The 27,151-nt window shown below is 59.1% G+C and overlaps 3 protein-coding genes across 9 annotated transcripts; 2 read left to right on the top strand and 1 right to left on the bottom strand.

Annotated features, from left to right (window-relative positions):
- Positions 1–299: 299 nt before the first annotated feature.
- Positions 300–4,194, top strand: MRPL24 (mitochondrial ribosomal protein L24). Its single transcript, XM_044991189.1, has 6 exons — positions 300–454; positions 952–1,187; positions 1,308–1,403; positions 1,947–2,050; positions 2,697–2,827; positions 3,866–4,194. Exons 2-6 carry the CDS (start codon positions 1,005–1,007, stop codon positions 4,000–4,002), a joined length of 651 nt encoding a protein of 216 aa, XP_044847124.1. The 5' UTR covers positions 300–454; positions 952–1,004; the 3' UTR covers positions 4,003–4,194.
- A 619-nt stretch (positions 4,195–4,813) lies between these two features.
- Positions 4,814–14,218, bottom strand: METTL25B (methyltransferase like 25B). 4 transcript variants are annotated; one of them, XM_044991181.1, is made up of 9 exons: positions 14,124–14,218; positions 12,988–13,119; positions 12,502–12,623; positions 11,659–11,872; positions 10,382–10,444; positions 9,525–9,668; positions 7,080–7,912; positions 6,280–6,464; positions 4,814–5,709 (listed from the first exon to the last, which is right to left on the bottom strand). In XM_044991181.1, exons 2-9 carry the CDS (start codon positions 13,096–13,098, stop codon positions 5,591–5,593), a joined length of 1,791 nt encoding a protein of 596 aa, XP_044847116.1. In that variant the 5' UTR covers positions 13,099–13,119; positions 14,124–14,218; the 3' UTR covers positions 4,814–5,590. The 4 variants fall into 4 exon arrangements, with proteins under 4 accessions (XP_044847116.1, XP_044847118.1, XP_044847115.1 ...); XM_044991183.1 differs by having other exon boundaries at positions 14,079–14,134; XM_044991180.1 differs by lacking the exon at positions 14,124–14,218 and adding an exon at positions 13,189–13,852.
- A 50-nt stretch (positions 14,219–14,268) lies between these two features.
- Positions 14,269–26,763, top strand: ISG20L2 (interferon stimulated exonuclease gene 20 like 2). 4 transcript variants are annotated; one of them, XM_044991186.1, is made up of 5 exons: positions 14,269–14,466; positions 17,140–17,876; positions 18,671–18,871; positions 19,510–19,619; positions 20,151–21,915. In XM_044991186.1, the coding sequence occupies exons 2-5, from the start codon at positions 17,148–17,150 to the stop codon at positions 20,188–20,190; spliced, it is 1,080 nt and encodes a 359-aa protein (XP_044847121.1). In that variant the 5' UTR covers positions 14,269–14,466; positions 17,140–17,147; the 3' UTR covers positions 20,191–21,915. The 4 variants fall into 4 exon arrangements, with proteins under 4 accessions (XP_044847121.1, XP_044847122.1, XP_044847119.1 ...); XM_044991187.1 differs by lacking the exon at positions 20,151–21,915 and adding an exon at positions 26,718–26,763 and having other exon boundaries at positions 14,273–14,466; positions 17,024–17,876; XM_044991184.1 differs by having other exon boundaries at positions 14,273–14,466; positions 17,024–17,876.
- The last annotated feature ends 388 nt before the right edge of the window (positions 26,764–27,151 follow it).

The raw sequence follows: 27,151 nt of genomic DNA, 5'->3' as shown, positions 1-27,151 counted from the left end.
GAGAATGCAATGCAAGAGGACGGGAGACAGGGGGTGCAATACCCAGAATGCAATGCAACAGGACGGGAGACAGGGGGCTGCAATACCCAGAATGCAATGCAAGAGGACAAGGGGGGGAGGAGCTGCAAAGTCCAGAATGCAATGCAACAGGAGGGATGGGGGGAGGAGAAGGCGCCCCAAAGCCCAGAATGCAATGCAACCGGACAGAGGCCGGAAGATGGGACTGCAACACCCAGAAATGCAACAAGACCCCGGGATGGGACTACAAATCCCAGACTGCAATGCTGCAGAGCTACTATGCCAGCAAATCCCAGGCTGCATTGCGACTGGGCTCTCCCACGCAGGACTACCAGTCCCAGCGTGCAGTGCTGCTTGTCCTCTGAAGACTCATGTGCATAGTGTGTTGCAGCCGCAAACTGCTGCTGGAGGGGCCTGGGAGCAGCAGAGGAGCAAGGTGAGGAGGGGTGCGGCTCCCTCTGGCTCCTGGGGGCTGCCCCCTGCCCCCCCCCAGGGCTGGGTTGCTTGGCTTGCACGCAGGGGCCGTGGGCAGGGGAGTAAGGGGGATGCTGGGGGTAGGTGCTGCACGAAGCAGGGCTACTGTGAATGGGGACTAGGGTGACCAGACAGCAAGTGTGAAAAATCGGGACGGGGTAGGGGGGTACTAGGAGCCGATATAAGAAAAAAGACCCAAAATCGGGACTGTCCTGATAAAATCGGGACATCTGGTCACCCTAATGGAGACCCGAGCAGGCTTGAAACCCCCTGGGAAAAGCTAGCTCCCTGCTGGTGTCCCCCTTAAAATCTTTCCCCCAGCCAGGACTCCTGGGTTCCTTCCCTGGCTCTGGGAGGGGAGTGGGGGTTTGGGGATTGTGGGGAAGGGGAAGACACTGGGAGGTAGGACACCTGGGTTCTGTTTCCTAGCTCGGCTGCTGATGTTCTTTGTGACCTTAGGCCTGGCCTTGGCTGGATCTCCTGACCCGTGACCGCCCTCGCCCAGCGGGACCATGCGTCTGACCGCCTTACTCGCCATGGCGGCGAGGATGAAGCTGCCCCCGGACTATCGCCACGGCATCTATCGGCCCTGGACGGCGGCGGCCAAGGCCAACAACCCCCCCGGACTGAGACGCAAGAAGGTGTTTGTGGAGCCCATCAGCAAGGAGGACTGGAAGGTGTTCCGCGGCGACACGGTGAGCCTCCGCCATAAGCCGTCCCCCTTTGGGATTGTCTAGCATGGGGCGTCGCTGAGTTTCCGTGCCCCTAGCTGGGGGTCCCGAATGGAGTTCTGACGGGGACTTATTGGGTTTCAGGTGGAGATATTAACTGGGAAGGATGCCAGGAAGCAAGGAGTGGTGAACCAGGTCATCCGAGCTCGCAACTGGGTCTTTGTGCAAGGTTTGAATACGGTAAGGGAAGGACGGGGGGAAAGCCTCAATCTCCCGTATGTTGGCCAGCTGGCATCAGAACTGCTCTGCTGTGTGTCACATGTCCCATACTGCCAATGGGAATTCTTCTTGGGCTCAGGCAACTGGGGCGTGGGCTCTCAGTGCAAGAGGATCTGACTTCTATCCCCATTGCTGCTCGGGTAGTTCCAAGTCTCTGGTGTGCGGTGCCCAAGGAACACCAAGAATGACTGTGCAGTGAGCCTATTCCAAGCCCTGGGGCAAGTCACTCCTCTCTCTGTGCCTCAGTTTCCCCATCTGTAACATAGGGCTAACCTACACTATGTGGGTTTGGCTGTGAAGATTAATCAGCTTGTAATGTGCTGCAGAATGGTGGTATTATCCCCCCACAACAGTCACTGGTGCTAGTGACATGAGAGTGTAAAAGGCCACAACCCAGTTCAGCCACTACCCTGGCCGGGATGGTCTCCTTGCCCGAGGGACCCCAGGGCGAGGCCAGTGGGTGAGGAAGAGGTGGCGGGTTGAAACCCAGCTTTCCGTTTCCAGCATTACCACTACATACGGAGAACCGCCAATTACCCGGGGACGTACATCGCCAACGAGGCACCCTTGCTGCTCCGACAGATTGCCCTGGTCGACCCTACGGACAGGTAATCCTGCCCCGGGGCTCAGCTGGGCGAGCTGGCGTCCTTCCAGCTGCCCGCGGGAGGCTGGCACTGTGTTAAACCCTCACCTAAGGCACTGCCCGCAGCCGTGAACCTACCAGATCTGTCTAGCTAAGTAGCGCTAGGCCTGGTCAGTACTTGGATGGAAGACACTCAAGCTTAGAGTCCAAACTCTTTGGGGTAGGGCCTGACTTTGTTCTGTCTGTACAGCACCTGGCACTGGGGGGGTCCTGCGAGGCAAAGGGTAATAAGGGAAACCAAGAGTCGGGCCGGACATGGCAAGGAATCAATAGGTAACGCAGAATTGACCCCAGTGTGGTGCGAGGGGGGCGCTGTGCCCCAGGGAGTGGGGGGCGGGGGATCAGTAAGGGGCGCTCTGCCCTGCCCCAGGGAGTCTGTGCTGACCCCAGTGCCCCAGCATGGTACTAGGGGACACTGCGCTGGAGGGTGCTCCTTCCTCTGGGTGAGTGCTAACTGCAATGCCCTGGCAAGATGCTAGGGGGCCCTGTGGTGCGGCAAGAGAGAGACTTCCAGAGACGCCAATAAAAACCTCCCCAAAGGCTTTTGGCTGATCTGAGCAACGCCCCCGGGGTCTCGTCTGATCCCACCGCCCCCTGCCCTTTCCCCCTAGGAAGCCCACCGAGGTGGAGTGGCGCTACACCGAAGAGGGTGAGCGAGTGAGGGTATCTCTGCGAACCGGCAGGATCATCCCTTTACCCGTCTACCAGCGCCGGGACGGCATCATCCCAGAGCAGTGGAAAGGTGAGCAGGTTTGCCGGGGGCTTCTCCCACCTGGCCCCGGGCGATCCGACATTGCTTTCTGTTGGGAACTGCTGAAAGGTGCCCGATCAACAGGGCTGAAATGGGATGGTGTCTGCGGCATGTGGCACACTTGGGGCCTGACTCTTAGTCGCTCCAGCCCTGTGGCTGGCTCTAAGCTGCCTTTGTGCGCTGTGTTCTGGAGCTGCACAGACCTTGGTGTAAGTGAGAGCAACCACAGAGCTGCTCTAATTTGCAATCTGCTTCCCAGGGCCAAGTAGCTTTCCAGTGGGTGCTGGTGATGTTTTCCTGCGGGAGCGGGGCTGAGAATCGGGCCGAGGGGTTTAAAGTATTCTGTGGAGCCTGCTTCGCAGCTGGGCCAGGGAGGGGATAGTGTTTCCATGAGTTATTTGTACTGTCAGTCGCCCCAGAGCCTGGAGCACTGACTGCATTTACAGCTGATGGCTCGGGTGAGGAGCCCAGGTCGGAAGAGCCTCAGCCTCACCCAGACTCGGAGAAGCCGGGGTGGGTTTTGTCACACTTCTCTCGTTAGCCCTGTTTCCACTGACGTTCGTTTCCCGTCTGGGAAGCGACTGTATAAACTCACGTGGCTTTTGAGTGTGTGCCTTGGTGATCCCAGGTCCCAAGAGATGGGCCTGATTCTCCCCTGCCCAGCATGTTGTGTCATCGCTGACACCAGCATGGACCTGATCAGAACAGCAGCAAGCCCCTCCCCCCGGATCTGTGCCTCAAGCCGGGCCCGTTTCTTCCTGCCCTGGGCATGATGTGGCCCGGTCCAGTTCCCCTGAGACGTGAGCCGGACAGAATTCGGCTACCCCCAGAGCTGGGCTGGCCCCACAGGGCTACGTTTGGGCTCCCTGCCACACAGCTGGGCTAGGCTGGCCCTGTGGGAGCGAACCCCCTTCTTCCCCACAGCCGCCTCTGCTGTGCGGATCTGAGGTGGAAGGGGTGCTGTTCTCCGCAGCGTCCTGGAGACGGGGCCGAGATCGAGGTTGTAACATGCTTCCCCTCCCCGGGCAGATGGGCCGAAGGACACCTCAGTGGATGATGTGCTGGACAGGACCTACCAGCCGTCCCTGAAACTATTCGAAGAAGAAATCCTGGAGCTGCAGGGCATCGTGGAGACGCGCCGAGCCAGGAAGTCCTATTGGTATTAGCACCTCTGCAGCTGTCTCTGCCTGTGACCCCGGCGCTAATGCCACGTGGCTCGTGGGCGGCTCGCTCTCCTGCAGTCCCCAGTGGTCTTCGTACCAGCCAGCCCAAGGCGATAGCTGTGGCTGCAGGCCCCTTGCAATCAGGGCCGGCCCCTCCCGCCGTCCGGCAATAAAGACATCCCGACCCCTTTTGTACACCAGCCTCGGCCATCTTTCTTTGAGCCGCAGGGCGCGCATCCCTCCTGTGGCAGCGAACGTGGCCTCTCGCTGGGCAGAGACCCGAGCGGAACTGGGTCTGGCTTATGAATCCTGTTGGTTACGGCAGAGCCCGAGTGGGGGCCCGCTGTGCTTGGTGCTGTACAAAGCCAGTCCCTGCGCTGCAGAGCGGACAGACCAGCCGCGGGCTCGGGGAAAGGGGTACGGTGCCCCCGAGGAGCCAGCGCTGCGGTGGCAGCCAGTGGCATGGTAGTTTCCTGGGATTTTGTGGGTGGGTTTAGTTAGCAGGGGATGGGCTGAATGCAAAGAAGGGGGGGGGTCTGAGAGAAGCAGGGTGGGAGGGGAAGGGGGGGGCGTGGAGCTGAGTCAGAGAGATGGTGGGGGAGGGCTGGAGCAAACAGCCAAGCCGCACAGGCCGAGACAGTTGAATATCAATTTCCCTCCCAAGGCTAAACTGAGGAGGGCAGGGTAGCCCCAGTTGGCCCCCACCTGTGTTTGGCTTGGCCTCTGGGTACAGAGGAAGGAGGCCTGGTGTCTGGGGCGCCAGTTTGGGATCAGATCCCAGCTCTGCTACAGGCTGCATGGGTGACCTTAGGACAGTCACTTAACCCCTGTTCCATTCTGTGGCGGCGGGGAGGGGAGTGGGATAAGTACCAGAGGGGTGAGCACCTCACAAGCTGGGGTGTAAGGGGATCCATAAACTACCCCCATTAGGATTAACACTGCCTGTTACGGCAGCGCCCGGCCTGTTCTGCACAGACCCGTGGGAGAGTCGGTGCCTGTCCCCATGTAGACAAGGCAGGGAGCAGTGACAGACAATGCAAACCTGGTGGTACGTCCCACTGCTCTTTTGGGGGGTGTTTATTTTGGTTGAGCGGATCAACTGAAGGGGGGGTGGGGATATGCAAGGCCAGGAAGGTGGGGGAGGCAGGTGGAGGTGCAGAGCCTGGGCAACCGGCCAGTCAGCACCTGGAGCAGCAGCTGCGGCCTGTTGTCCCTGACTCGCTGCTGCAGCAGGGCCCTGCCGGGCTCTCTCTGGCGCCTGAGGCTGGCTCCTCTTGGACTCTTCCAGCCCACAGCATGGCTCCCGGCCCCAGGAAACGGTGCGGGGGAGGGCAGAAACCTCCCTGCCCTTGAGCGGGGTTGAAGGGGGGAGGATTGGTCCTGGGTGGGCCATCATCTCGCTCCCCATGTGCAACTGCTGCCGAACTTTGTGAGGCTGCTACAGCCTGCCACAGGCAGCCCCGGACTCCGCCGGTGCCCGCCTCTTACACCGAGCGCCTGCTCCTTTCCCGCACGCTGTCAAACAGCTGCCACGTTCCGCCCCGGAGGCCGCAGCAGGTGATTCCCGGGCATCAATGGAGGCTGGGGTGAGTCAGTCTTCCCCTGCCAGCGTGGCTAACGCAGAGTCCAGCCCAGCCTTGGCCGCCACCAGCACTAGGTTCCGGGGCGAGAAGCTGGGGTTAAACAGGGGAATCAGCTGGCACTGGAAGCCTGCAGGGGAAGAGTGGGAGGGACACAGAGTAGTTCACATGGGGACGGCCCCTGGGTTTGTAGTGAGCTCTTACAGGTCAGGCGGCTTGTTCAAAAGGATCATCCCACCCCCCCCACACACACACACTCCCCAGATGCACACGCTAGCCCAGCAAATAGATGGCGTTAGAGACAGGAACACGTGTGCTCGCTCGCTGGGTGAACAGGCGGCCGTACACGCTCGCTAGCCCGGCAAGTGGGAGCCGTACAGAGGGGGACACGGGCTCGCTTGCCCGGCGAGGAGGTAGCCTGGGGAGTTACTGAGGCCAGGGCTCTCTGTGGCCTGCAAGGGGCTGCTATTGGCGAGGCGAGGGGCAGGGGACGGGAAAACACTCGCCGGCTGCATCCAGCATCCCCAGGATGAACATGCTCGTCCGTGCCAGGTGGAGGGTTTAAATCCCCCCACGCTGGAGACGGCTACAAGGAGCAGCTCAGGGTAAGGGCAAATGGCTGCAGCCCCCCCAATGTGAAGGAGCCGGGCGTCTCTGCCCTGGATCCTGGGCCAGGGGTGGCTCGGTCCAAGGCACTCACCTTGCTCCTGCAGGTAGATCATCCTATCCAGCAGGATGAGTGTCTCCACCAGCGGCGCCAGCAGCAGGGCCAGGCTGAAGAAGGCCACCACGTTCTGTTGCTGGCCCAGCATGGCATCCACGCAGGCCCGATCCAGAGGGGCAGCGGGGTCCAGCCCCACGCGCTGCAAGCCCAGCCGGGCGTACCTGCCAAGGGGAAACAGCATAGCCCCGTCAGCTCTGCCGCCCACCCCAGGGCAGCTCAGCCGGAGCTGACGGGACCCTGGCAGGGCCCCAGCCCAACCCCACCCCACCCTGGCCACTTGCCACCCTACCACTAGCTCTAGCCCCCAAGCCGCGTTCCCATCCCCAAGCAGGAGTTGTCTACCACTCATGTATATACAGCTTTGGGCATCCGTTGTCAGACATAGCATGGGGAGCAGACTGGGCATGTGCCCAGAGCCCATTAACCCGAGTTACCCTCAGGTGAGCCAGTCAGATGGGGTGCCTCAGTTTCCCCAATCTGTGAGAAGTGAAGAGTCGTGCCCCTAATGGGCAATCAATGGGAGTGGAGAGACGGGTGCTAGGAACCAGGGGACACTTTCAATGAGGTTCTGTATCCAAACAGCCCCTGCGTTCTGGGGAATTTCTGAGCAGGATCAGCCCTCCCATCTCCAGTAAGGAGCCAGAACTGGAGCCCTGTCTTTGGTCTCCCCGGCTTCTAGGGCTGTCGAGATGGGATGAGGCCCGTCTCTGCTGCGTGGCCGTTGGCCAGTTAGCTAGGCCAGACTATGCTAAGAGACACCGCGCCGGCTGACTCACTCCTCGAAGGCTAGCTGGTGGGCCTTGTTGATGGTCTGCACCCCGAGGCGTCTCTTGGCCGGGTCAGCCGCCCGGATCAGCATCTCCAACGTGGCGCGGTAGCAGTGAGTCCGCAGGACGGGGCTCTCGTTCCTCAGCCGCAGCACATAGTCCTCCACGGCGTGGCAGGCCACTTCCCGCGCCTTGTAGGAGAGGGTGTGGCCCGGCAGGCCGGCCACCCAGGCGCTCAGGGGGTAGCCGTACTCAGGCCGGTGGGTGGAAGAAGGAGGCGGTGCAGCAAGGCCAGGGGGGGTCGGCTCCTCCTGAGTGGTGAGCTTCATGTAGCAGCAGGCCACCGAGGTCATGGCCACCACGTGGGGGCAGCGGGTGAAGTGTCTGAGCAGGGCTACGCTGAGGTCGCCGCACGCGTGGAGGCCGGTCAGGAGCAGCCTGCCCTCCGCCAGCGGCCCCAGAGGATTTAGTGCCGTTGGGTGAGGGTGAGGCCCGTTGGGAATGCAGCCACGGCCTCTGCTTCTGAAGGGATCTGGGGATCCCCCCTGCTCCTCTCTTGCAGCAGCCATGCAGCCCCATCGTCCTGGCCCCTTCTCTCCAGCCTTGTCCGTCTCTGCCCCATCTCTGCCACTCCCACAAGGGGCTGTGGGGGGAATGATCTTCCGTGGCCCTGGCGAGTCGTAGGTGGCACCAGCCTCCGGGGATGGGCCGCTTTCTGCCAAGGGAGAATGAGCTGGGTCTATTTCTGGCCACGGTGGGAGGAGGAATTCCCGCCATGGTGCTTGGGGGTCGACCCACCCTGCCACATGGCTCGGCCCACGGAGGGAGACCTCCCCCGGATCCTGCAGGAAGGGAGAAACAAGGAATCACAGCCAGCCACTCAGCGGTGGTTGTCTGAGCTCAACACTGCAGCAGCTGATCAGACTAAGGGTCCGGCTAGGCTGGGGTTCTGCCTTCAAGAGAGGCCAATGCCGGCTGCCTGAGAGGCAGGTGCAAACTGCGCCGTCCCAGTGGGCCACCATGGAATAAAGGGACGTTCCTTCGCCTCTGGCAGAAAAGGGTTAACTCCCAACAGACGGGTTATAGCCTGAGCTCAGGATACCCTGGCAGTAAAGGGTTAACTCCCAACAGACGGGTTATAGCCTGAGCTCAGGATACCCTGGCAGAAAAGGGTTAACTCCCAACAGACGGGTTATAGCCTGAGCTCAGGATACCCTGGCAGTAAAGGGTTAACTCCCAACAGACGGGTTATAGCCTGAGCTCAGGATACCCTGGCAGTAAAGGGTTAACTCCCAACAGACGGGTTATAGTCAGCTCAGGACACCCTGGCCGTCCTGATCGGGGGCAGCTCAGACCCAATAAGCTGTTAACGAAAAGCCACCCAGCAGAGCCAGGATGAAAACCCCGACCTCGGACACCCAGTCCCACGCCGCAGCTACTAGACCAGGGGTGGGCAAACTTTTTGGCCCAAGGGCCACGTTGGGGTTGCAAAACTGTATGGAGGGCCGGGTAGGGAAGGCTGTGCCTCCCCAAACAGCCTGGCCCCCGCCCCCTCCCACTTCCTGCCCCGACTGATCCCCTGAGAACCCCTGACCCATCCAACCCCCCCCCCGCTCCTTGTCTCCTAACAGCCCCCTCCCAGGACCCTACCCCCTATCCAACCTCCCTGATCCCAGTCCCCTGACTGCCCCCCGACCCTATCCACACCCCCACCCCCTGACAGGCCCCTCCAGACCCCATGCCTATCCAACCCCCCATTCCCGTCCCCTAACCCCTATCCACCCCCCCACCCTCCGCCCCTTATCCAGCCTCCCGGCACCGGCCCCCTTACCATGCCGCTCAGAGCAGCATGTCTGGCAGCCGCGCTGCCCAGCTGGAGCCAGCCATGCTGCTCTGCGGGAGCGCGCAACCTCACCGTTCAGAGCACTGCCCACACGGCAGCGTGGCTGCAGGGGAGGGAGGAGAGCAGGGGAGGGGCCGGGGGCTAGCCTCCCCGGCTGGGAGCTCAGGGGCCAGGCAGAATGGTCCCGTGGGGCCTGTAGTTTGCCCACCTCTGTACTAGACCAAGCTCCCTCAGCTGGAGCCTAGCTTCTTCCCTAGACAGTCTTCAGGGTAAAAATATGAACATCCTCTCCTTGAATGGGCCACACCCTGGATTTCCTCGGGGCGGGAAGCGTCTGGAGGATGTATCTGTCCAGCACCGGGTTATCTGAGCACCTCACTAGCAGAGATGGACCCCTGGGAGGTAGAGGGCTTAGTCCCATTTCACAGATGGGGAACTGAGGCACAGGGTAGATTAAGGGTCGCTCAAAGAGCCAGAAACACAACCCAAGTCTCTTGAGTCCTAAACCAGTGCCCTACCCACTAGGCTGTCTGTCCGATGTGACGAGCCCACTGATCCGCACAGGGCATGAGCCTTGGGCCTCCTCCTCCGCCCCCCACTGCACCGTCTACCTTGGCTCGTCGCGCTTGCTCCTTCTCCAGCGCCCACACCAGTTCTCGGTCAAACTTAGTCGCCATGTCAACCAGGCGTCCCTCTCCCTCGATCGCCGTGACGGACAAACCCAGACCGAAGGCCAGAAAGCGAGAGAGATGGCCCTTGAAGGGGAACACACGCCGACCGTCAACACTGCTGCCGCTTTGGGGGTTTCTGACAGCTCCCTCCCCTCCCCCTGCACTGGAAGAGTCGAGGTTATTAGGGAGGGAGGGGGATCCCCACACTGGGGCGAGTCATGATTTTTGAGTGCTTGGGTTGGGGGCCTGCGGCGGAGTGCTGAGAACCGGCAGCTGAAGCAGCACTCCGGTCACTGTACATCCAATTTCTTCCCCAGCTGGGGAGAGCTAAGGAGATAATCAGCCCATTAACTGCAAGAGTAAAGAGCCCAAGAGGGAAGTGAAAACGCAAGAGAGAAAGCAAGGCAGGCCAGCAAAGCCAGGGTAAAGGGACCGTAGAGAGACAGCTCCTAGGTGAGTTCGGGCTCCATAATCCATTCAGTCCTTGGCCTCTCCACTAAGGCTGCCAGCGAGGGAAGCGGCTGGCACTGATCGCGCGGGTGAGTTTTGGGATACGGTCTCCTGGGAAGTGAGTTACTCCCCACTATGTCACAGGCGCCATCAGCTGGCAAGGTCGTAGGGTCACCCGCAGTCCAGGGCGGGACTCCAAATGGGTGACATGAAGGTGACAGGAACCCTGTGAGCCAGCCCATCACCCCTCCTCTGCAGCACGAGACAATGCACCTCACCCCTCCAGGGAAGGATCTGGGACACAAAGTATAATGCAAACCATGGAACTACGGCTCCCAGCCACCTACCTGGCCAGAGCCAATATCTACCACCTGGTCACACCTGGTGATCTCGCTCAGTTTCTTCACCACCTGAGGAAAAGATAAAGGTGCAGACTCATCAAGGAACTTGTCAGCAGAAAGGCCCAGGCTGTCCAGCTTGGGTGCGGAGAGTTAGCCACCGAAATCCACGTTGCAACACCTAGGGAGCCGGCCTGCTTCTCAACGCAGCTTCCGCCGACTTCAGGGTACAACATCTTGACAAATCGGGCCTCTTTTATTGGGCTGCTCAGTCAAGGATGCAGCTAGGAGAACCCGCAGCTAGGAGAACATTGGCCAATGGCCTTCGCACTTTTCCTTACCGTGACTCTATGTTGCAACCGAAAATACTGTGGGGACCCTCTGATAAAGGGAGGACAGCGGTGACCGCACTCGGACCTGTGTGTGAGCCCCTTTCCCTCTGGACCTGCAACTCCCCAGCTGGAAACCCATGATTTTGGCCTTTGCCAAGAAATGCCATTCCTCAGAGCTGAGGAGAGTCACCTTCTAACTAATCTGATCACTTCATCACCCTGCTACTAGGAATTATACTATGGAGGCTGTTGCTTGTTCTGCGTTGGTGGCATTCTAGCCACATGGGCTGGAGACACAGTGGAGAAATGGGAAACGATACAGCCAGCCATAGCGGTGGATGGAAGGTGCATGATAATGGAGTGACTTGGTGGCACGTTAGGCTGCCTTTGCCTACGATACAGCATTGCTCTTAATGACTTGTGCTATCCTAGTGCTAGGAGCCTCGGTCATGGACCAGGACCCCGTGCTGCTAGGAATCTTCTCTCTGTGGCTCTGTTCCTGAGCACTCCGCGCCTGTTCCAGTCAATAGGCATCTTTCCATCATCTTCAGAGGGCTTTGGGTTAGGCCTCTCATGACAGTCTTTTCATGCAGGCTGTCTTCCAACATAGCTTATGGGACTTTAATAAGCAGAGACACCAAGTTCTGGTGAGCTCATTGCTGCAGGCAATACCGAGACCTCAACATTCACCGCACTGGCCACGGTACCATGCTGTCTTCTCTTCTGCCTACAGGGAGATAGAGCCTGAGCCAAAGGCCTTTGGATTTGATGGAAAGACTCCCGTTGACTTCAGCAAACGCATCTTGATGCTCCTGAGGATGTGAAGTCGGGGAGGCTAGGATAGGAGAAAGCGAGACCCCAGAGACGGGGGTAGACCCAAGGGCTGCTGGATTGGAGTCACAGCTACAGTGATGTCATCATTCCTACTGGGGACAAGAAATGCTAGCCACAGACCTTCCCGAGCTGCCGGATTTCATGCTGCTTTTTTGGCTTGACGTGCTTCCGGAAAAGGGGGTTAAGCTTTGAGCTCTGACACCGGTTCTCCCTGAACTCCTCTGGCCTCCCGTTCGCCGGCGTGCCGCCTCTGCCACGAGGTGTTCTGGAGAAAGCCAATGTGTGCGCTGTAGCTTTAAAGGCCAGCAAGGAGAGTGGCCACACCACGCTGTAACTGGAAGAACAAGGACCGCAGTTAGTGTATGGACAAGGAGTTCCCATTGCTGTCGCACCAAAGGGACTGAACAGACTACAGCTGTACAGATCACTTCACCCGCCGGGGAAACGCAGCCCCCTCTGGAGTAGAATGCGGCAGCTGTTTAACAGCACAGAGAAACAGTACATGGAAGTTCAGAATGGGCGGTAATGAAGCAAATCATATCCAAGTTGAACTGCATGGGGAATTTAAGGAGGTAGAATGCTGGATTTAGGCCACTGGGAATACAACCCTGACACTTGCGAATAAAAACAAATGCTGTGGTGTCTTTAAAGGCCACAAGTCTCTGCCTGTCTGTATCTCTAAGCCTTTCCAAAGCACCTGTCAACATATCTAGCCACTGGGTGGTCGGGGTTTCATATCCTTTCTGATAGGCATTTCCCCTATCACCACAGCACTTCCTAGTACTATGTGAGGGCTTTGGTCTAGGACTGACTCAGAGGGAAAAACATCCTCTGCTATAACTGACAATGTAGCCTGCAGACACAAGCCCTGCCTGCGGTCCTATGCCCCTTGCAAACCCCTGCAGCTAAAACAAGCCCGCAGAGGACACCAATAAAGCCCCTTTAACAGGAGCATGTTCTTACCAAACTTCCTCCGGTTTTCCTTTCTCGAGCAAGGCAGCGGCGAGTTGCGGGGAGGGGAGATCAGTGAGCACTGCTTGCCAGGAATAAGGAAGCTTCCCCCAAAGATTATCGGTGAAAAACTCCTGCAGGGAAGAAAGGGTGATGGGGAAGGGGAAAGTTTAGGCAACAGCACTCATCATCCCAGCCCACCCGCAGCACTCAAACCCCAACTGAGATAATGGCCCCATTGTGCTAGGCGCTGTTCATATACATAGTGAGAGACAGTCCCTGCCCCAAATTGTTTACAGTCTAAATAGACAAAACTGACAAAGAGTGGGAGGGGAAACTGAGGCACAGAGTAGGGCAGTGACTTGACCAAGGTCACACAGCAGGTCGATGGCAGAGGCAGGAATGAATCCCTAGTCTCCTAAGTCCCAGGCCAGTGTCCTACATGCTGGATCACGTCACCTCTCAGCAAAGCCCAACCGCGGTTTGAATAGGACTCACAATGATGTAGGAGTCCACAATGGAGCCATAGAGAGAGAGGACATGGGTGATGTTCACTGCTAACTGCTTCTGCTCCTCCAAAGAGAGGGGTTGGCCGGAGAGCCGCGCCATGGCAGTGGCTATGGGGTGAACCTGAGAGATGGGAAATGGTGCATGAAGAAAGAGTTAAAACCTCCTAAAAGGAGAAAGGGAGAGACTCACCGAGCAGGAAGGTCTGAATGAACGGGCTTGGCTCCTTTAATTACTCTTTGCAGCCAGGGGCTTCTAATATAAAGGGTTTGGGAGTGAGGGGCACTTCCTGGGGGAGAGGGAAGGCCAGTCCAATGGGGCATTCACCCCCTGGCATCTCTGCCAGGTTTGGGAGTGGGTTAGTGACGTGGGCTCCTTTACACTAGCAAATGGGCTGAGGTCCAGCCAACTCATTTCCCGTATGATGCTGAAGAGCCCTCCTACTGTCTGGATCCAAGCTGGCGCCTGAGAGGGAAAGGCCCCATAGCCCATTGCCTCGTGCCACTGCTGCGCTGTGCCGTGCCATCCTGGCACTGGCTGGGTGGGGCGCTGTGGCTGCACCGTCACACGGCACATTGTGTTGTGTGACTGCGTCACCAGGGGTTGCCATGACGTTACACTCACAAGACACTGTTGTGATGTCATGACATGGGGCATTAGCCTGGCATCACTCAGTGAGTTGTTGCCGTGACATTGTGATGTGACACCACGTCATTGTGACATCACCCTGAGACGTTGCCATGACATTATATTGTGACATCACATTATTGTGATCTGTCAGGGAATGGGGCATCAGTGCGGTATCGCTCAGTGAGGCGTTGCCATGACACTGGGCTGTGACATCACCAGGAGACGTTGTCATGGTATTGCACAGGATAACTGTGACGTCATGACGCGGTGCATCCCGTGACACACACTGCCGTGACGTAGTGCCGTAACGTCACACCACTGTGATGTCATCGCATGGCACGTCGCTATGACATCACCCATGATGCAGTTCTGTCTGTGTCGCCAGCAGACGTCACCAGCCCCTGTCCCCGCCCCGCCCCCTCCCGCAGCGCCTTTGGCCCCATAGAGCTCACCCTCCGCAGGGCTAGAGAGCCCAACGGCACACCGCACCCACTCACCGCCAGCTCTCTATGGTCTCCCTCCCCGCAGAACCGCGCACGCGCAAGCGCCCTCCCAGCCCCGCGCGCCTCCCGAGGTGCACACGCATGCGCACAATCTCGCCTCTGTGCCTCAACAGCCTCGGCGCATGCGTAAACTGTTTCACGGCTGACCACGCCCCAACACACACACCCACCTCTGCCGCGCTCGGGCCTGACGCATGCGCACGACTCTCCGCGGCCCATGCTCCTTCCTGACTTTCGTTGTGCGTCCCCTCCCCGTGTGCCCCAACGGCGGGGCAGTTTTCACTTCCGCTTCCGGCTGCAGCTGCCTGGCTTGGTCTGACTGGCCCAAGGAGCGAGGGTGAGGGGGGCTGGGGGTCAGTGGGGTGATGGGGATCGGAGGGGTGATGGGGCTCGGAGGGGGGTCAGTGGGGTGATGGGGGTCAGTGGGGGAGGGGGATCAGTGGGGTGAGGGGGGTCAGGGGGGGAGGGGGATCAGTGGGGTGATGGGGATCGGAGGGGGATCAGTGGGGGAGGGGGATCAGTGGGGTGATGGGGGTCAGTGGGGGAGGGGGATCAGTGGGGTGATGGGGGTCAGAGGGGGAGGGGGATCAGTGGGGTGATGGGGCTCGGAGGGGGATCAGTGGGGGAGGGGGATCAGTGGGGTGATGGGGCTCGGAGGGGGATCAGTGGGGGAGGGGGATCAGGGGGGTGATGGCGATCGGAGGGGGGTCAGTGGGCGGGTCGGGGTCAGTGGGGGAGGGGGATCAGTGGGGTGATGGGGATCGGAGGGGGATCAGTGGGATGATGGGGGTCAGTGGGGGAGGGGGGTCAGTGGAGTGATGGGGATCGGAGGGGGATCAGTGGGGGAGGGGGATCAGTGGGGTGATGGGGGTCAGTGGGTGAGGGGGATCAGTGGGGTGATGGGGCTTGGAGGGGGATCAGTGGGGGAGGGGGATCAGTGGGGTGATGGGGATCGGAGGGGGATCAGTGGGGTGATGGGGGTCAGTGGGGGAGGGGGATCAGTGGGGTGATGGGGATCGGAGGGGGATCAGTGGGAGGATGGATGGGAGATCAGTGGAGGAGGGGGATATTGAGATGGGGATCAGTGGGATGGATGGGGATCAGTGGGGGAGGGGGATCAGTGGGGTGATGGGGTCAGTGAGGGAGGGGGATCAGTGGGGTGATGAGGATCGGAGGGGGGTCAGTGGGGTGACGGGGGTCAGTGGGGAGGGGGATGTTGGTATGGGGATCAGTGGGGGTGGGATGGGGATCAGTGGGGGAGGGGGTTATTGAAATGGGGATCAGTGGGGGGAGGGGGGATCAGTGGGTTAGGGGGATCAGTGGGGGAGGGATCTGTTGGGATGGGAATCAGTGGGGGGATGGATGGGGATCAGTGGAGGAGGAGGAAGCTTTGTGATAGAAAAGGGTCGGTGAGGGAAGAAGGCATTAGGAATGGGAGGACACCAGTGGGTGGAGGGGGTATTGAGAGGAGGAGATGGGGTAGTGCTGGGTAGGGACGGGGAAGAGTAATCACTGAGGGGGTTGGGGGTTGATGGATGGTAGGGTGGGGAGCAGCAGTGCTGTTGGGGCTGGTAAGCGGTGATCAGTGAGGGAGGGCCGAGGAGGGGGTCAGGAGGAAAGGGATGTTGGTGAAAAAGGAGGTCATTGGGTGTGGGTGAATGAGGGAGATGGTTACTCTCTTGGGGGAGAAGCGTCACTGAAGAGGTTATGGGTTCATGGGGGAGGGGATGAGCAAGAGGCGGGGGTCAGCACAGGGTATCATTTTTAAAAAACCCACAAAGAACAAGACACTTCACTGCACCTGCATCTCCCCTGGGGAGAGGATGAGAGAGCAAACAGTGGCAGATTTGGATGCCGTTGCTTAATGCGTAATTGGAAGGTGCCCAGACATGGTGCTGAGTGTACGACCTGGACAGAGACTAGACTAGGCAGTAGCAGGGAGTTTGAGTGGAGCGGGACGGACTAATGAAGCACTTGGGGGTCAGTCGTTGGGAGGGGGGAATCATGGAGTCAGAGTGGGCTGGGACTGGGAGAGTTTGTCAGTAAACTCCTTTCAGCTTCCCTGGAGATGGGTGTATTGGCAGTGCCCCTAGATTCACTTTCTGTTTCTCAGATACCAGCACAAAGCTGGTTTGGTTGCGTCTCCAGCACTTCACTGGAAGGTTTCAATCCAGATTAAAATGGGTTATGTTGAAGGAGTGAAAGCAATGCTGTATGTCATTCTACACACGTTGGAGCCTTGGTCTTTTACACGCCCCGTGTATGTTCCCTAAACCTACATTTTGGTTGGGTATTTTCCACATGCAGGGATAAGGATCCGAACCAAACCCCAAAGATGTGTTGGTTGATAAACCGTCTAACGAGCTGTCGGATGCCACTCATCCACATTTCTCATGGTGGTTGTATCTGCTGTAGTGCCACAAACTGATCTCATCAGATCACAGGCTAAGCAGGGTTGGGTCAGTTTCACAATAATGTCAAACCTAGAAGACAAACCCAGGGGGTTCCCTGCAGTGAGGTCAGATATTTACTAAATGTTGCACCTACCCTCTGGGGAAAAGTTCCGGGGCCCATGTGCTTTTCTACTGCCAGTGTCGATTTTCAGTTGAGATATAAAATGGAGACCTTGATAATTTCTACAAACGTAAATGTGTTAGTCTTGATGGCCTGGCCAAAACCCCGACTCTCAGTCCTCCCTGTACTTTCAGCTGGTTGCTGGATTTTTCTTTACTTCCTGGCCTAATCTGTGGTGTAGCACACACCAAGGTGGGGGCAGTTCACTGGGGCGTGGAGTGATTCTAATGTGGAGAGAGTTTCTCAAGCCCTTTGAGATCCCTCTGTAAATGTGAATTCTTCTGATGAGGAACGGTCACGGTCTCGATTTTCTGTTTCAGGTGAGGGCGTGAGCCTCTGTCGAGCCGTGTGTATGGGGCTGGCTGCTTGAGGGCTGAAAGAGACCGGGGGCCCTTCTCCATCTTCCCTCCTCCTCATGTTTGCTGCCTTCCTCCAGAACCCACCATGTCGGATTTGATCATCAACCTGGACTTGGGCCTCCAGCAGGCTCCCAAGAGGGGAACCGACAGCAACCAGAAACACCAGCGCTTTGTGAAACGGCGCCGTTTCCTGGAGAGGAGGGGTTTTCTGAAGCAGAAGCAGCTGCCGCCACCCCAGCATCACCCCCCCAAAGGCCAGGTCTCCCATCAGGACTCCCGCTCCTGGGCGAGGACCAAGAAGAAGTGGCTCGCCGAGGATCAGAACTCTTTCCAGACAGATGGGCTTTCCCATCAGCCAAAACCCTTCCCCAAGGCAAATAACCATTGTCGCTTTGACCAGCCCAGCGCCACCACGGACTCTGGCTCCCCTCTGCCTTGTTTTCCATCAGGAGCGAAGAAGGTGACGTGCAGATCAGCAAAGGCCAGTGGGACCCCTGGGAACCACAGCGCCCAGCCCCTCGCTGGCGTGCAGAAAGCCAGCCTGCTGAGCGAGTATGACAGCGGCCTGCCCCCAGTGCCCCGGCCGGGCAAGCCCAGCAAAGTGGTGGCCATCGACTGCGAGATGGTGGGCACGGGCCCTGGCGGCCGGATCAGCGACCTGGCCAGGTGCAGCATCGTGAGTTACCATGGCGACGTGGTGTATGACAAGTACGTCCGGCCCGTCGACCCCATCACTGACTACCGCACCCGGTGGAGCGGCATCAGAAAACATCACATGAAGAACGCCACCCCGTTCAAAACGGCCCAGAAAGAGGTAAGTGCCCAGGGCATCGCCTGGGCTTGCAGGGATTCAGTAGGGGGCGCTCTCCTCTCTCAGCCCAGCGCTGTGGCCGGGAGCACCGGGATGTGCTTGACTCAGGAGGGGGCTCTGACCACTGAAGCATTGACTCTGCCTATGACCTGTTTTGTCAAAAGCTCACTAGGGGGCGCTCCAACCCTCCCTTTAATCAAACGTGCTGATGCCTTTTCGTTGTTGCCTGTGAGCCATGTCGGTGGGTGATGGATTTTCCCTGCGTCGGCTTGGTGCAGCCGGCTCTCGGTGGCTTTTCGGCACCTTGTGTAACGGTCCAGGGTGCAGCCACTTCAAAGGCTGTTACTAGCGAAGCTCAAAGCAGCACAAAGCTCTAAAATGGAGACGGGGTTCTGGCCACGCTGGGGTGAAATAAGCCGACAGGCAGAGCTTCCAGACAAAGCTGGGTCACTGCTGGAACCAGAGACCAGAGGAGATCGTGGGGTGGTTCAGGAGCAGTGTGGGTGACTCAGCAGGGGGCGCTCTCCCCTCTGAGCCAGTGCTGACCCCAGTGCTAGGGAGTGGTGTGGGTTGCTCAGTAGGAGGCACGGTCCCCGGGACGTCAGTGCTGATCCCAAAGCACCGGCATGGGGCTGGCGGTGCTGTGCTGCAGGGAGCAGCATGGGTGACTCAGTAGGGGGCGCCTTCCCCCCCAGAGCCAGCGTTGACCCCGATCAGACGGCCGCGGCACGTGCCTTGTTGCCTGAGCGCCAGTCCCCGGCGTCCCCAGCCCCTGAGCCGCCCTGATTCTCTCTCAGATCCTGAAGCTCCTAGCGGGGAAGATCGTGGTCGGCCACGCCATCCACAACGACTTCAAGGCGCTGAAGTATTTCCACCCGAAATCAGTGACCAGGGACACGTCAAAAATCCCGCTGCTGAACCGCAAGGCCGGCTTCCCGGAGAACGAGTTGGCCTCGCTGAAACGCCTCACCAAACAGCTGCTGCACAAAGACATCCAGGTACCCGCTGCCTCTGGGACAGGCCCCCAGGCACCAACCAGGCCCATGCTTAGCAATGCCCCAGGCCATGCAGGCAGCCCTAGAAATCTGGGCCCAGGCTCACGTCTTCTCTCTTCCTTGCTGCCTGTGCTGTGTCTGGCCACTTCCCCATCCTGAAAGCCCCCCCTGGTTCTCAGCATCAACCACAGGGCGTCGCTCTAGAGCTGAGCTGCTGCTTCAGGGAGAGGCGCCCTCGAGAAGCCAAGGGAGACGCGGTCCCTGAATGGAAAAATAAAGTGCTGTCCCCTGGCTGGCCAGGGGGTGTCACTAGAGAGTCAGGTGAGGCATTTCCTCTCCCAGGAGTTGCTTGCCGTGTGGCCTAGTGGATAGAGCACAGGACTGGGGCCCAGGAGTTCTATCCCCAGCTCCGTCACTGGGTGACCTTGGGCAAGTCATGTCCCCTGTCTGGGACTCAGTTTCCCCATCTGTGCAGTTGGGCTAATGAGGCCCAGCACCACAAGCCGCCTGCTGTTCCGAGCGTGCTGATCACCTGGGGAAGCAGCAAGTGAGGATCAGAGCTGTCAGCCGGTCACACTGGCTAGCGTCCCTGATTCTAACCCCCCCCATGGATTGTCTCTCTCTTCCCTTGTTCCCTGCAGGTCGGCAAAAATGGCCACTCCTCAGTGGAAGACGCCAAAGCCACCATGGAGCTGTACCGGGTGATCGAAGCTGAGTGGGAGAGGCAGCTGGCGCTGAACCCCGAGCAGGAGTGAGTGGCCTTGGGGCCCGCCCCAGTGCTGCCGAGGAAGGAGCAGGCCCTGAACCCCAGAGCAAGCGAAAAGGGGATCAGCAAAACGCAGGGCGGGAGGATCCTAGGCCAGGCCGGGGAGTAGGAGTACGGACCAGCTGCCTGGGGCCAGTGAAAGCAGGCGAGGGGGAGGTGGGTTGCCAGGCAGCTGGGAGCCTGGTGCAGCGTTTCTGACGCGTGCAGGAGTCAGAGGCGTGAGGCAGTAGCAGCCATCACGCGTCACCTCCAGGGCTCTGTTAGCGCACGTGCCTCACCAAGTGCTGCCTCTTCCGTCTTGTCTTAACCCCGGAGGGGAACCGCGCTACCTCCCAGCTGGGGGGCCCACACTTTGCCAGCCTCCCGGTGTTCCCTGCCCGGATCACGCCGTGGGTTCTGCTGGCCGCCCCTCGTGTCCTAGAACCCGCTTGGTCCAGGCCTCTAGGTGGGATTCGTGCCCTCTTCCCATGCGGACAGGCCCGGTGTTACAGTCTCATTCTGATCTGATTTCCGTAGGGGGCACGGGCCAGGCAGTGAGTTCGAACCAGACCTTTAGGGGAGAAGATCTCGGGGTCTGAAAGCGACGCTGGTAAATAAACGTCTCCAAAGGTCCTTTCCTGGGAAGGTTTCTGTGGCATCCCAGTGGTGTTTGGTGGCTTCCCCCCCAACACCCCTCCATAGCTTTATTTTGGATCAGAAGTAAGGGAGTCTCAGAGTTCCCCCACCCTGGGGGGCAGGGGGGATGGGTTGGCCCAGCTGTTTGCGAGCCTCGGTGCCTCTAAGGGGTCTGATGAACAGCCCTGCAGAGCCCCAGCTGGTCGGTCAGTGGCGCTCCACTGGCACTGCACTGATTTATCCCAGAGAATCCGGTCCCAAATCCTAGACCCTGGGCATCGGGGCCTGTGCCACCTGCCGTTGCCAGGGGATTCTGAGAGTCAGTCCTCCGTGGCCCCCCGCTGAGGCTGGCGGTTATGCTGGAGACGGCGGTGGCTTGTTAATGCGGGCAGCGGGTGAGACCCACCAAACTCATCTCACGCAGGGAGAAGGACTCTGCCGAGACGCCCAGCCTGGGCTAGGGTCAGGGCAGCATCCAGCAGTGAGGCTCTGTACCCGTCTTCGGTCCCGCAGCGTGGGGCCACTGAAAATCTCCATTAGAGGTCACGGCCGCAGCTGACTCATCTCTTTTCCCCCCCCTTTTCTTCTGCGAGGGCCGTGCCTCAGTCTGGGGGAGCCCCTCTGGGTTGACGATTCATCTCCCAGCACCAGGCATGCGGGTGGCAACCCGGAGCCGCTGCCCTCGCTCCCTTGAGTCCTGATCTTCTGACTCTAGCCAGGAGGCGCTCTGCTACGATTCCCTCAGGCTCTGGGGCAGGGCTTGGCTGAGCGTGGAGCATGGGCAGGAATGTCACTGCGGGTTTTGGGACAAGACCCAGGGGGTGGCCCCGAGTTCGAGACAGCAACGGGTGGGATCTTTGAGGTGGAGCAGCGTCCGATCCGCAGTGCCTGGGGGCAGGCCACCAGACAGAGAGGGGCTTCTGGGTCTGTTCCAACAGGCAGGACGCGGGTAGCAGACACACAGTCTGGATGAGCTTAAGGAAATCAGCGGAGATACCCGCTCCCCGAAACAACCCCCCAGGCTCCATGGGCGAACTGTGCCAAACAGGGAACTTTTGCTATAAGGGACGAAGGGAGGAACTTCTTCAGAGACAAGTCTGTAGGAGAGGAAGCATGGTCTAGCGGTTACAGCAGACGGCCAGGGGGTTGGGAGGGTGAGGTTCTAATCGCTGGGGTCATCCTGGGTCCGATTCGGCTCTCATTTACATGGGCGTAAGTCCCTTTGACTTCAGTGGAGCTACTCCTGATTTACGTTGACGTGACCAAGAAGCAACTCGGGCCCAACGGGTGACCTCGTGCAAGTCACACTGCTGCTCTGTGCCTCAGTTTCCCCACCTGTGAGATGGGGAGGACGATCCTGACCTCGGCGCGGTGCTGTGAGTAGAGCTGGCAAACGGGTTCCAAACCCACCACTCTTCATGAATTTGACACACAATTTCGGCCGGTCACCAGATGGCCCGAGGTGGCGGCGGGAGTGGTGTTGCCCCGTACGAAGGGCACTCACCCGAGAGGTGGGGGAGACAGGCTCAGATTCCCACTTCTGAAACCGGCCTGAAATGGCCTTTTTGCCACCGAACCCCAAAAGTGAATTATTATGAGTTGGGTTGTTTGAAAATGAAATGTGTCACTTTCGAAATCACTCGTCAAAAAATAAATCCTAAAAGATCAATTCATTTCTGCTTCGGCACTGGGTGTGTGCTCGCGGGGGGCTCCAAATATCCGCTGGGGAGCTGTAGGTCTGGTTCTCACCAGGGACGCTCTACTACAATTCCCATCAGACACCGGGGCAGGGCTTGGCGGTGCTGGTTCATGGTCCTGAGGCCCAGGCACCATGGTGATGGGCACCCTTATGAAACTCTACTTTTGATAGTTGCCTGTTCTGGGGTCTGGGCAGCGCCCGGCACAACGGGGCCCTGATCTCGGTTGGGGTCTGGGCAGCGCCCGGCACAACCGGGCCCTGGTTTTGGGTGGGATCTTGGTCAGGCCTCTGGGTGCTACTGTCCCTCTCCCCAGCCCCTTTGCTAAGCCAAATTGAACTGTATGACCCGCCCCCTTGCACCAGCTCCCCAGTCAAACCTGGGGAACAGCGAGGGAATCGGTGCCTGCACCACTCCCCCCCCCCCCCCCCGCCCAGAGAGGAAATGACACGTGGGGTTCTTTAAAAATCTGGGGCTTTTGTTCAGACTCCCAGCAAATTAGCGGCTCTTTTCGGGTCCAGGTGGGGCCAGACTAATGCAGCCGAGCAGCTGCAACCTAGGGGAGGGTTTTGATTCCAATCAGGCCCAAGGCTGCCAGGATTTTGGCTGAATTTCTTCTTGCTACTCTCCAGAGTGCGGGGGGTGGGGGGTGGTTATGGGGAAAGGGGGGGAAGTTGGGGGGAGGGGTGTGTATTGGGGGGGGATATGGGCATGGACGGAAGGGGGAGGGGAATGCACGGGGGGAAGGGAGGGGTGGGATACAGGACTGCCGGGGGTGCAAGGGGCAGGGTGTGGGAAGAGGGGGACGGGGTGGATGTGGGGAGGTGGGTGTATGGGGGCGGTGTTCACACTAGTAGAAGCCAGATGATGAAACCCAAGGGCCTGCCCCTCCTCCCCACTGCCCCATCCCCCCCCCCGATCTCTCCCGTCTCTGCCCCCCTGGAGCTGGGCTGGGCTCTGACCTCCCCCCTGACAGCTGAGGCTGAGCAGGCCCTGGGGTGGGGGGCAGGGGGAGCATTTCCCACATCTTTGCTGCATTGGGGCCGAGCGCCTGGATCCCCTTGATGTTGCTTTTCCAAATCTAAACCAGTCCGGGAGGGGGGTCAGCGAAGGGCCAGTGGGGGATGGGGGGAGTGTGGTTGCAACAGCAGCTTTGTATGCCAGGCGGGGCTGCTGGAACAACCCAACCCCCCCCACCACCCCCCATGCACGGTGCGGGGTGGTTCGGCAGGGCTGGGCTAGCAGGGGGCTGTGGCAGGCTGATGTGTTTGGGGGGGGAGGGGGGTCTGCCCTGTGCTGCCCACCCTCTCTGGGCTCAGCCCGAGGCCTCCCCCCCAGCTCTGGACTCCTGGGGCAGGAGAAAAACCTCCAGGGAACAGCCCCGTTCCCGGGCTCCCAGCGAGAGCGGCTGTTCTGCAGGGATTCTGTGGCCGCTGGGGAGCGTAGGGGCCACTAGCCCCGTGGCCAGAGCCCCCTCGACACCACTCTTTGTGCTGCCTTAGGGGCTCGTTAGCGGGAGACGGGACCGATTATAACATCTTCGTGTGGGTACAGCAGGGGGGCTCTGGGGAGCTGTTCCCAGCCCTGGGAGTTAGAGCTAGTGGTTAGAGCAGTGACCTGGGAGCCAGGACTCCTGGGTTCTAGGCCCAGCTCTGGGAGTGGATGTGAGGAAGCAGTTAGAGCACGTGGCCGCAGGAGATCTGCTCCCTCCCACCGTTGGATATAGACCCCCGGCATCCTGACTCCCAGCCCCCTTGTCTTAACCCGCGTGCAGCTCCCGTTGCGTTCAGACGGCCCCCAGGGTGCTGCGGGTCGAGGCGGCCGGGCGAGCCAGGGGCTGATGGCGATTCCAGGCAGCTGGCCCCGTTCCAGCCCTCACAGAAATCACGGGAAGCACTTTTGAATCCACTCCCCCACTGGCTGCAGAGCCGAGGGGAAGGGAAAGCCGGCGTTAGGGGGCTGGGGGTGGCTGCGGCTCCTGGACTGAGCTGTAGCTGGGCGACACTTGGCAATAAGAGCAACGGGAGGTGGGAGTTGAAGACACCGATCTCCACGCAGCCCCTAGTGCCGTGTGAGCAGCGAATGCCCCCCAGGGCTCCTGTCAGTGCTGGGGGATGACACTGGGGGACAGCCCCCTAAGAATCCCCACCCCACCCTATGCAGGTGTGGAAGTGGGGGAAGGGCCCTGCACCCACTCTGCTCCAGCTCCCCGTGGAGAGGGCAGGGAGTGCTGAGGCGACTCCCTGCCTCCTGGGGCCACAGGGAACCAAGTGTAAATTAGAGCAGCCCAGAGGCTGCTCTGACTGACCCCAGTGCTGGGCTGTACAGCCCCATACAGGGAACGCAGAGGAGACTTAAAGCTACCTGCCCACCTGCCCCCCGAAACCACAGGGATGGGGCTGAGACACCGACTAGATCAGGCTCCACAGATGAGGTGGGCAGCCGAACGCCCAGCCTGGTTCCTGGATCGCTCAGGTGGGAGCTGAGGGTCTGGGTGCCCAGATTCAGACACACCTGGGGTCTTTTTGCTGCAGAGTCGTAGGCGCGGAGCGGATTTAGGAGCCTGCGGGTTCAGCAGGACCATGGATCGCAGCGGGGTCTCAGAATGGGACGTAGCCGCCTGCGTCAAGCCCATCCCGCGTCTCTCTGGACCTCAGGTCCCATCTGGAAAAGGGGGCCGGTTCTCCTTTGTCTGCTTTGATTGCGAGCTCTGCCGGGTGGAGACTGTCTGTACAGCACCCAGCACAGTGGGACCCTGATCTTGACAATCAGGTGCCCTTCGCCTGGGGACGGGGCTGTGTGGATAAATACAGAAAAGGTTGGGAGGAGCCCAGATGCTACGGGTGATGGGCGCCCTGGATAGATAGGTAGCCATGGGAAAGGTGCAAGGCTGGGACTCAGAGCCAGCTCCTCAAAGGGATTTGGGTTCCTAGGCGTTAGTAGCCTAGATAGTTTCCCGGATCGGGGTCTACGTCCTCAGCCGGGGTGGAAGTGAACCCAGATTTCCAGAGTCCCAGTCCTGCCCTGGCCGGCCCTGAACCCTAGGACATGGGCCAGTACCCCTAGGTGGAAGAGCTGAGCTAATACCCTCCCCTGGATAAAGCAGCTGCAAGCTCTGGCCTGTCTGAAGTGCTGGGTGGGGGATGCAGGCGGGTAAGTGGTGGTGTGATTAATTAGGGAGGCGCTCCGCTCCCTCCTCGCAGAGAGAGATGGCTCCTGCTGATAGCACCTAACCCCCCTCTGACTTGCCTTTTGATCTCCCTGTTGCCTGTCACATCCCGGAGCCAACTTCACCTTGGAACTTCTTAAAGTTTTGTTGTGAATCAGGATGGTTTTGGAGAGGAGTGTGTTTTGCCTCAAGCGGTGGGGGGTGGGTGGGCTTCTATTCCCAGCTCTGCAGGGGTGAGTGTGATCTAGTAGTTAGAGTGTAAGACTGGGAGTCAGGACTCGTGTGTGTGTGTGTGTGTGTGTGTGCGCGCGCGCAACTCTGGGAGAAGTGGGGTCTAGTGGTTAGAGCAGAGGACTAGCACTCAGGATTCTGGGTTCCACTCCCTCGTTTCCTACTGACTTTCTGTGGCAGCTGATCAAGTTGCCGTTCTGTGCCTCAGTTTCCCTATCTATAAATTGGAGATCATATTTCCCTACCTTACTGGAGTAAGTTCAGGCTAGTTTAGGAAGGGCAGAGTTGGCTGTGAAGGCATGTACAGTAGTGGAATACTGTGCCAGGCATGGGATCTGCCATTCCTTTCACTACAGCTCTGTCCTCCTGTGGTGAGGTGTGACAGCTGTTTATTAGCACTGCTCCCCAGGGTTCAGTCACCCAGCACTAAAATGCAGCCACCTCTGGGGTGGGACACTGTACTGGCTTAACAGCCCTCAGCAACGCTGCACAGGGTTCACTCATCCAACACTGAAATGAAACTGCCTCTGGGGTGGGGTGTGGCAGTGGTTTAACAGTATTTAGCAGCACTGCACAACAAAGGGAAATTTGGGGAGGCTGGCCATGGAATGAATCTAATTAGAATTTGGCCAGGAAATCAGTGTGCTGAAGGGAACTGCCCGGTGACCCCTCTTTAAAAATGTCTCCCATAAAATACAGCTGTCTAATGGTTGCGTCCAACTTTTCTTAGCCGATTTGCTGAGGATTTCCAGGGCCTAGTATGCACCTAGTGGGGGGGCAGGATGGATTCTGTCAGGCAGCTCTGCAGGCATCACCAGTCACCCGCCAGCATCTGCTTCCCCAGGACCTCTTTCCTCCTGTGCCTCGCGCCTGTTACAAATGAGCTTCCCCCGCCCGACCCACAAACCCTGAAACAGGTTGTGCCAGAGGGGCTGACAGCCTGGCTAAGTGTTGATGAAAGATGGCTTGGCAGGGCAGTGGCGGGAGGGAAACCCACCGTGCGGCTATAACCTTCCCTGCTGTCAGGCCAGGCCATGTGTGAAAAGCTACAGAAACTCCAGCGGGTGTAGAGGGGGTGCTGTGCCGCAGGGAGCTCAGTGGGGGGCGCTCTCCTCTGGATCAGTTCTGACCCCTATGTCCCTGTTGCAGGGAGCAATATCTTCCCTTTCAGAGATGAGAAACCGGCTCTGATCCCTTTTGCTCTGCAAAGACCAACACCCCTGAAGGGAATGGGCCGGAGGTCCTCAGAGCTGGGGTACCTGAATTTCCAGGAGGGTTATTTTTATTGCTATTTAGGCTTAACAGAATTCCGTTGCAACGTTTCTTTTTAAGCACCTTTTGAGATTTTTATTCCATTTACGTGTTCACCAGGGTGCAAACCGATGGGCTGTGTGGGGCATGATGCCATCATTACGTATTGATCAGAGATGTTGAGACTGACCAAGTTAAAGCGACCTAACCGGCGCCGCTGCCCCAGCCCCGCTGAGGCCGGCCTGACGACACATGAAGGCAGGACTCGAAGAAGTTCAGTTTTCTTACCTTGCCAGACTGTAAATTTCAATTATCTTCTTTCCTGGGCTCCGGTGTGTAGGGTGAAACTGACGTTTGTCGTCAATAACAGTCGGACCCTTCCGAGCCTATTTCTGTCTCAGTAGCACAGAGATCAGGTCCCCATTGTGCTGGGCTCTGCACAGACACTCTGAGACAGCCCTGTCCCAATTCGCTTGCAGCCCAAGCAGACAAAGGGAGGCTTTCGAGCTCTATTCGACAGAGGGGAAGCGGAGGACCAGAGGGATGAGGGGAAG

Source organism: Mauremys mutica, chromosome 17 (assembly GCF_020497125.1).
Source record: "Mauremys mutica isolate MM-2020 ecotype Southern chromosome 17, ASM2049712v1, whole genome shotgun sequence".
In the NCBI taxonomy this organism is placed as follows: domain Eukaryota; kingdom Metazoa; phylum Chordata; order Testudines; family Geoemydidae; genus Mauremys; species Mauremys mutica.
This window is presented reverse-complemented; position numbering and strand designations above follow the sequence as displayed.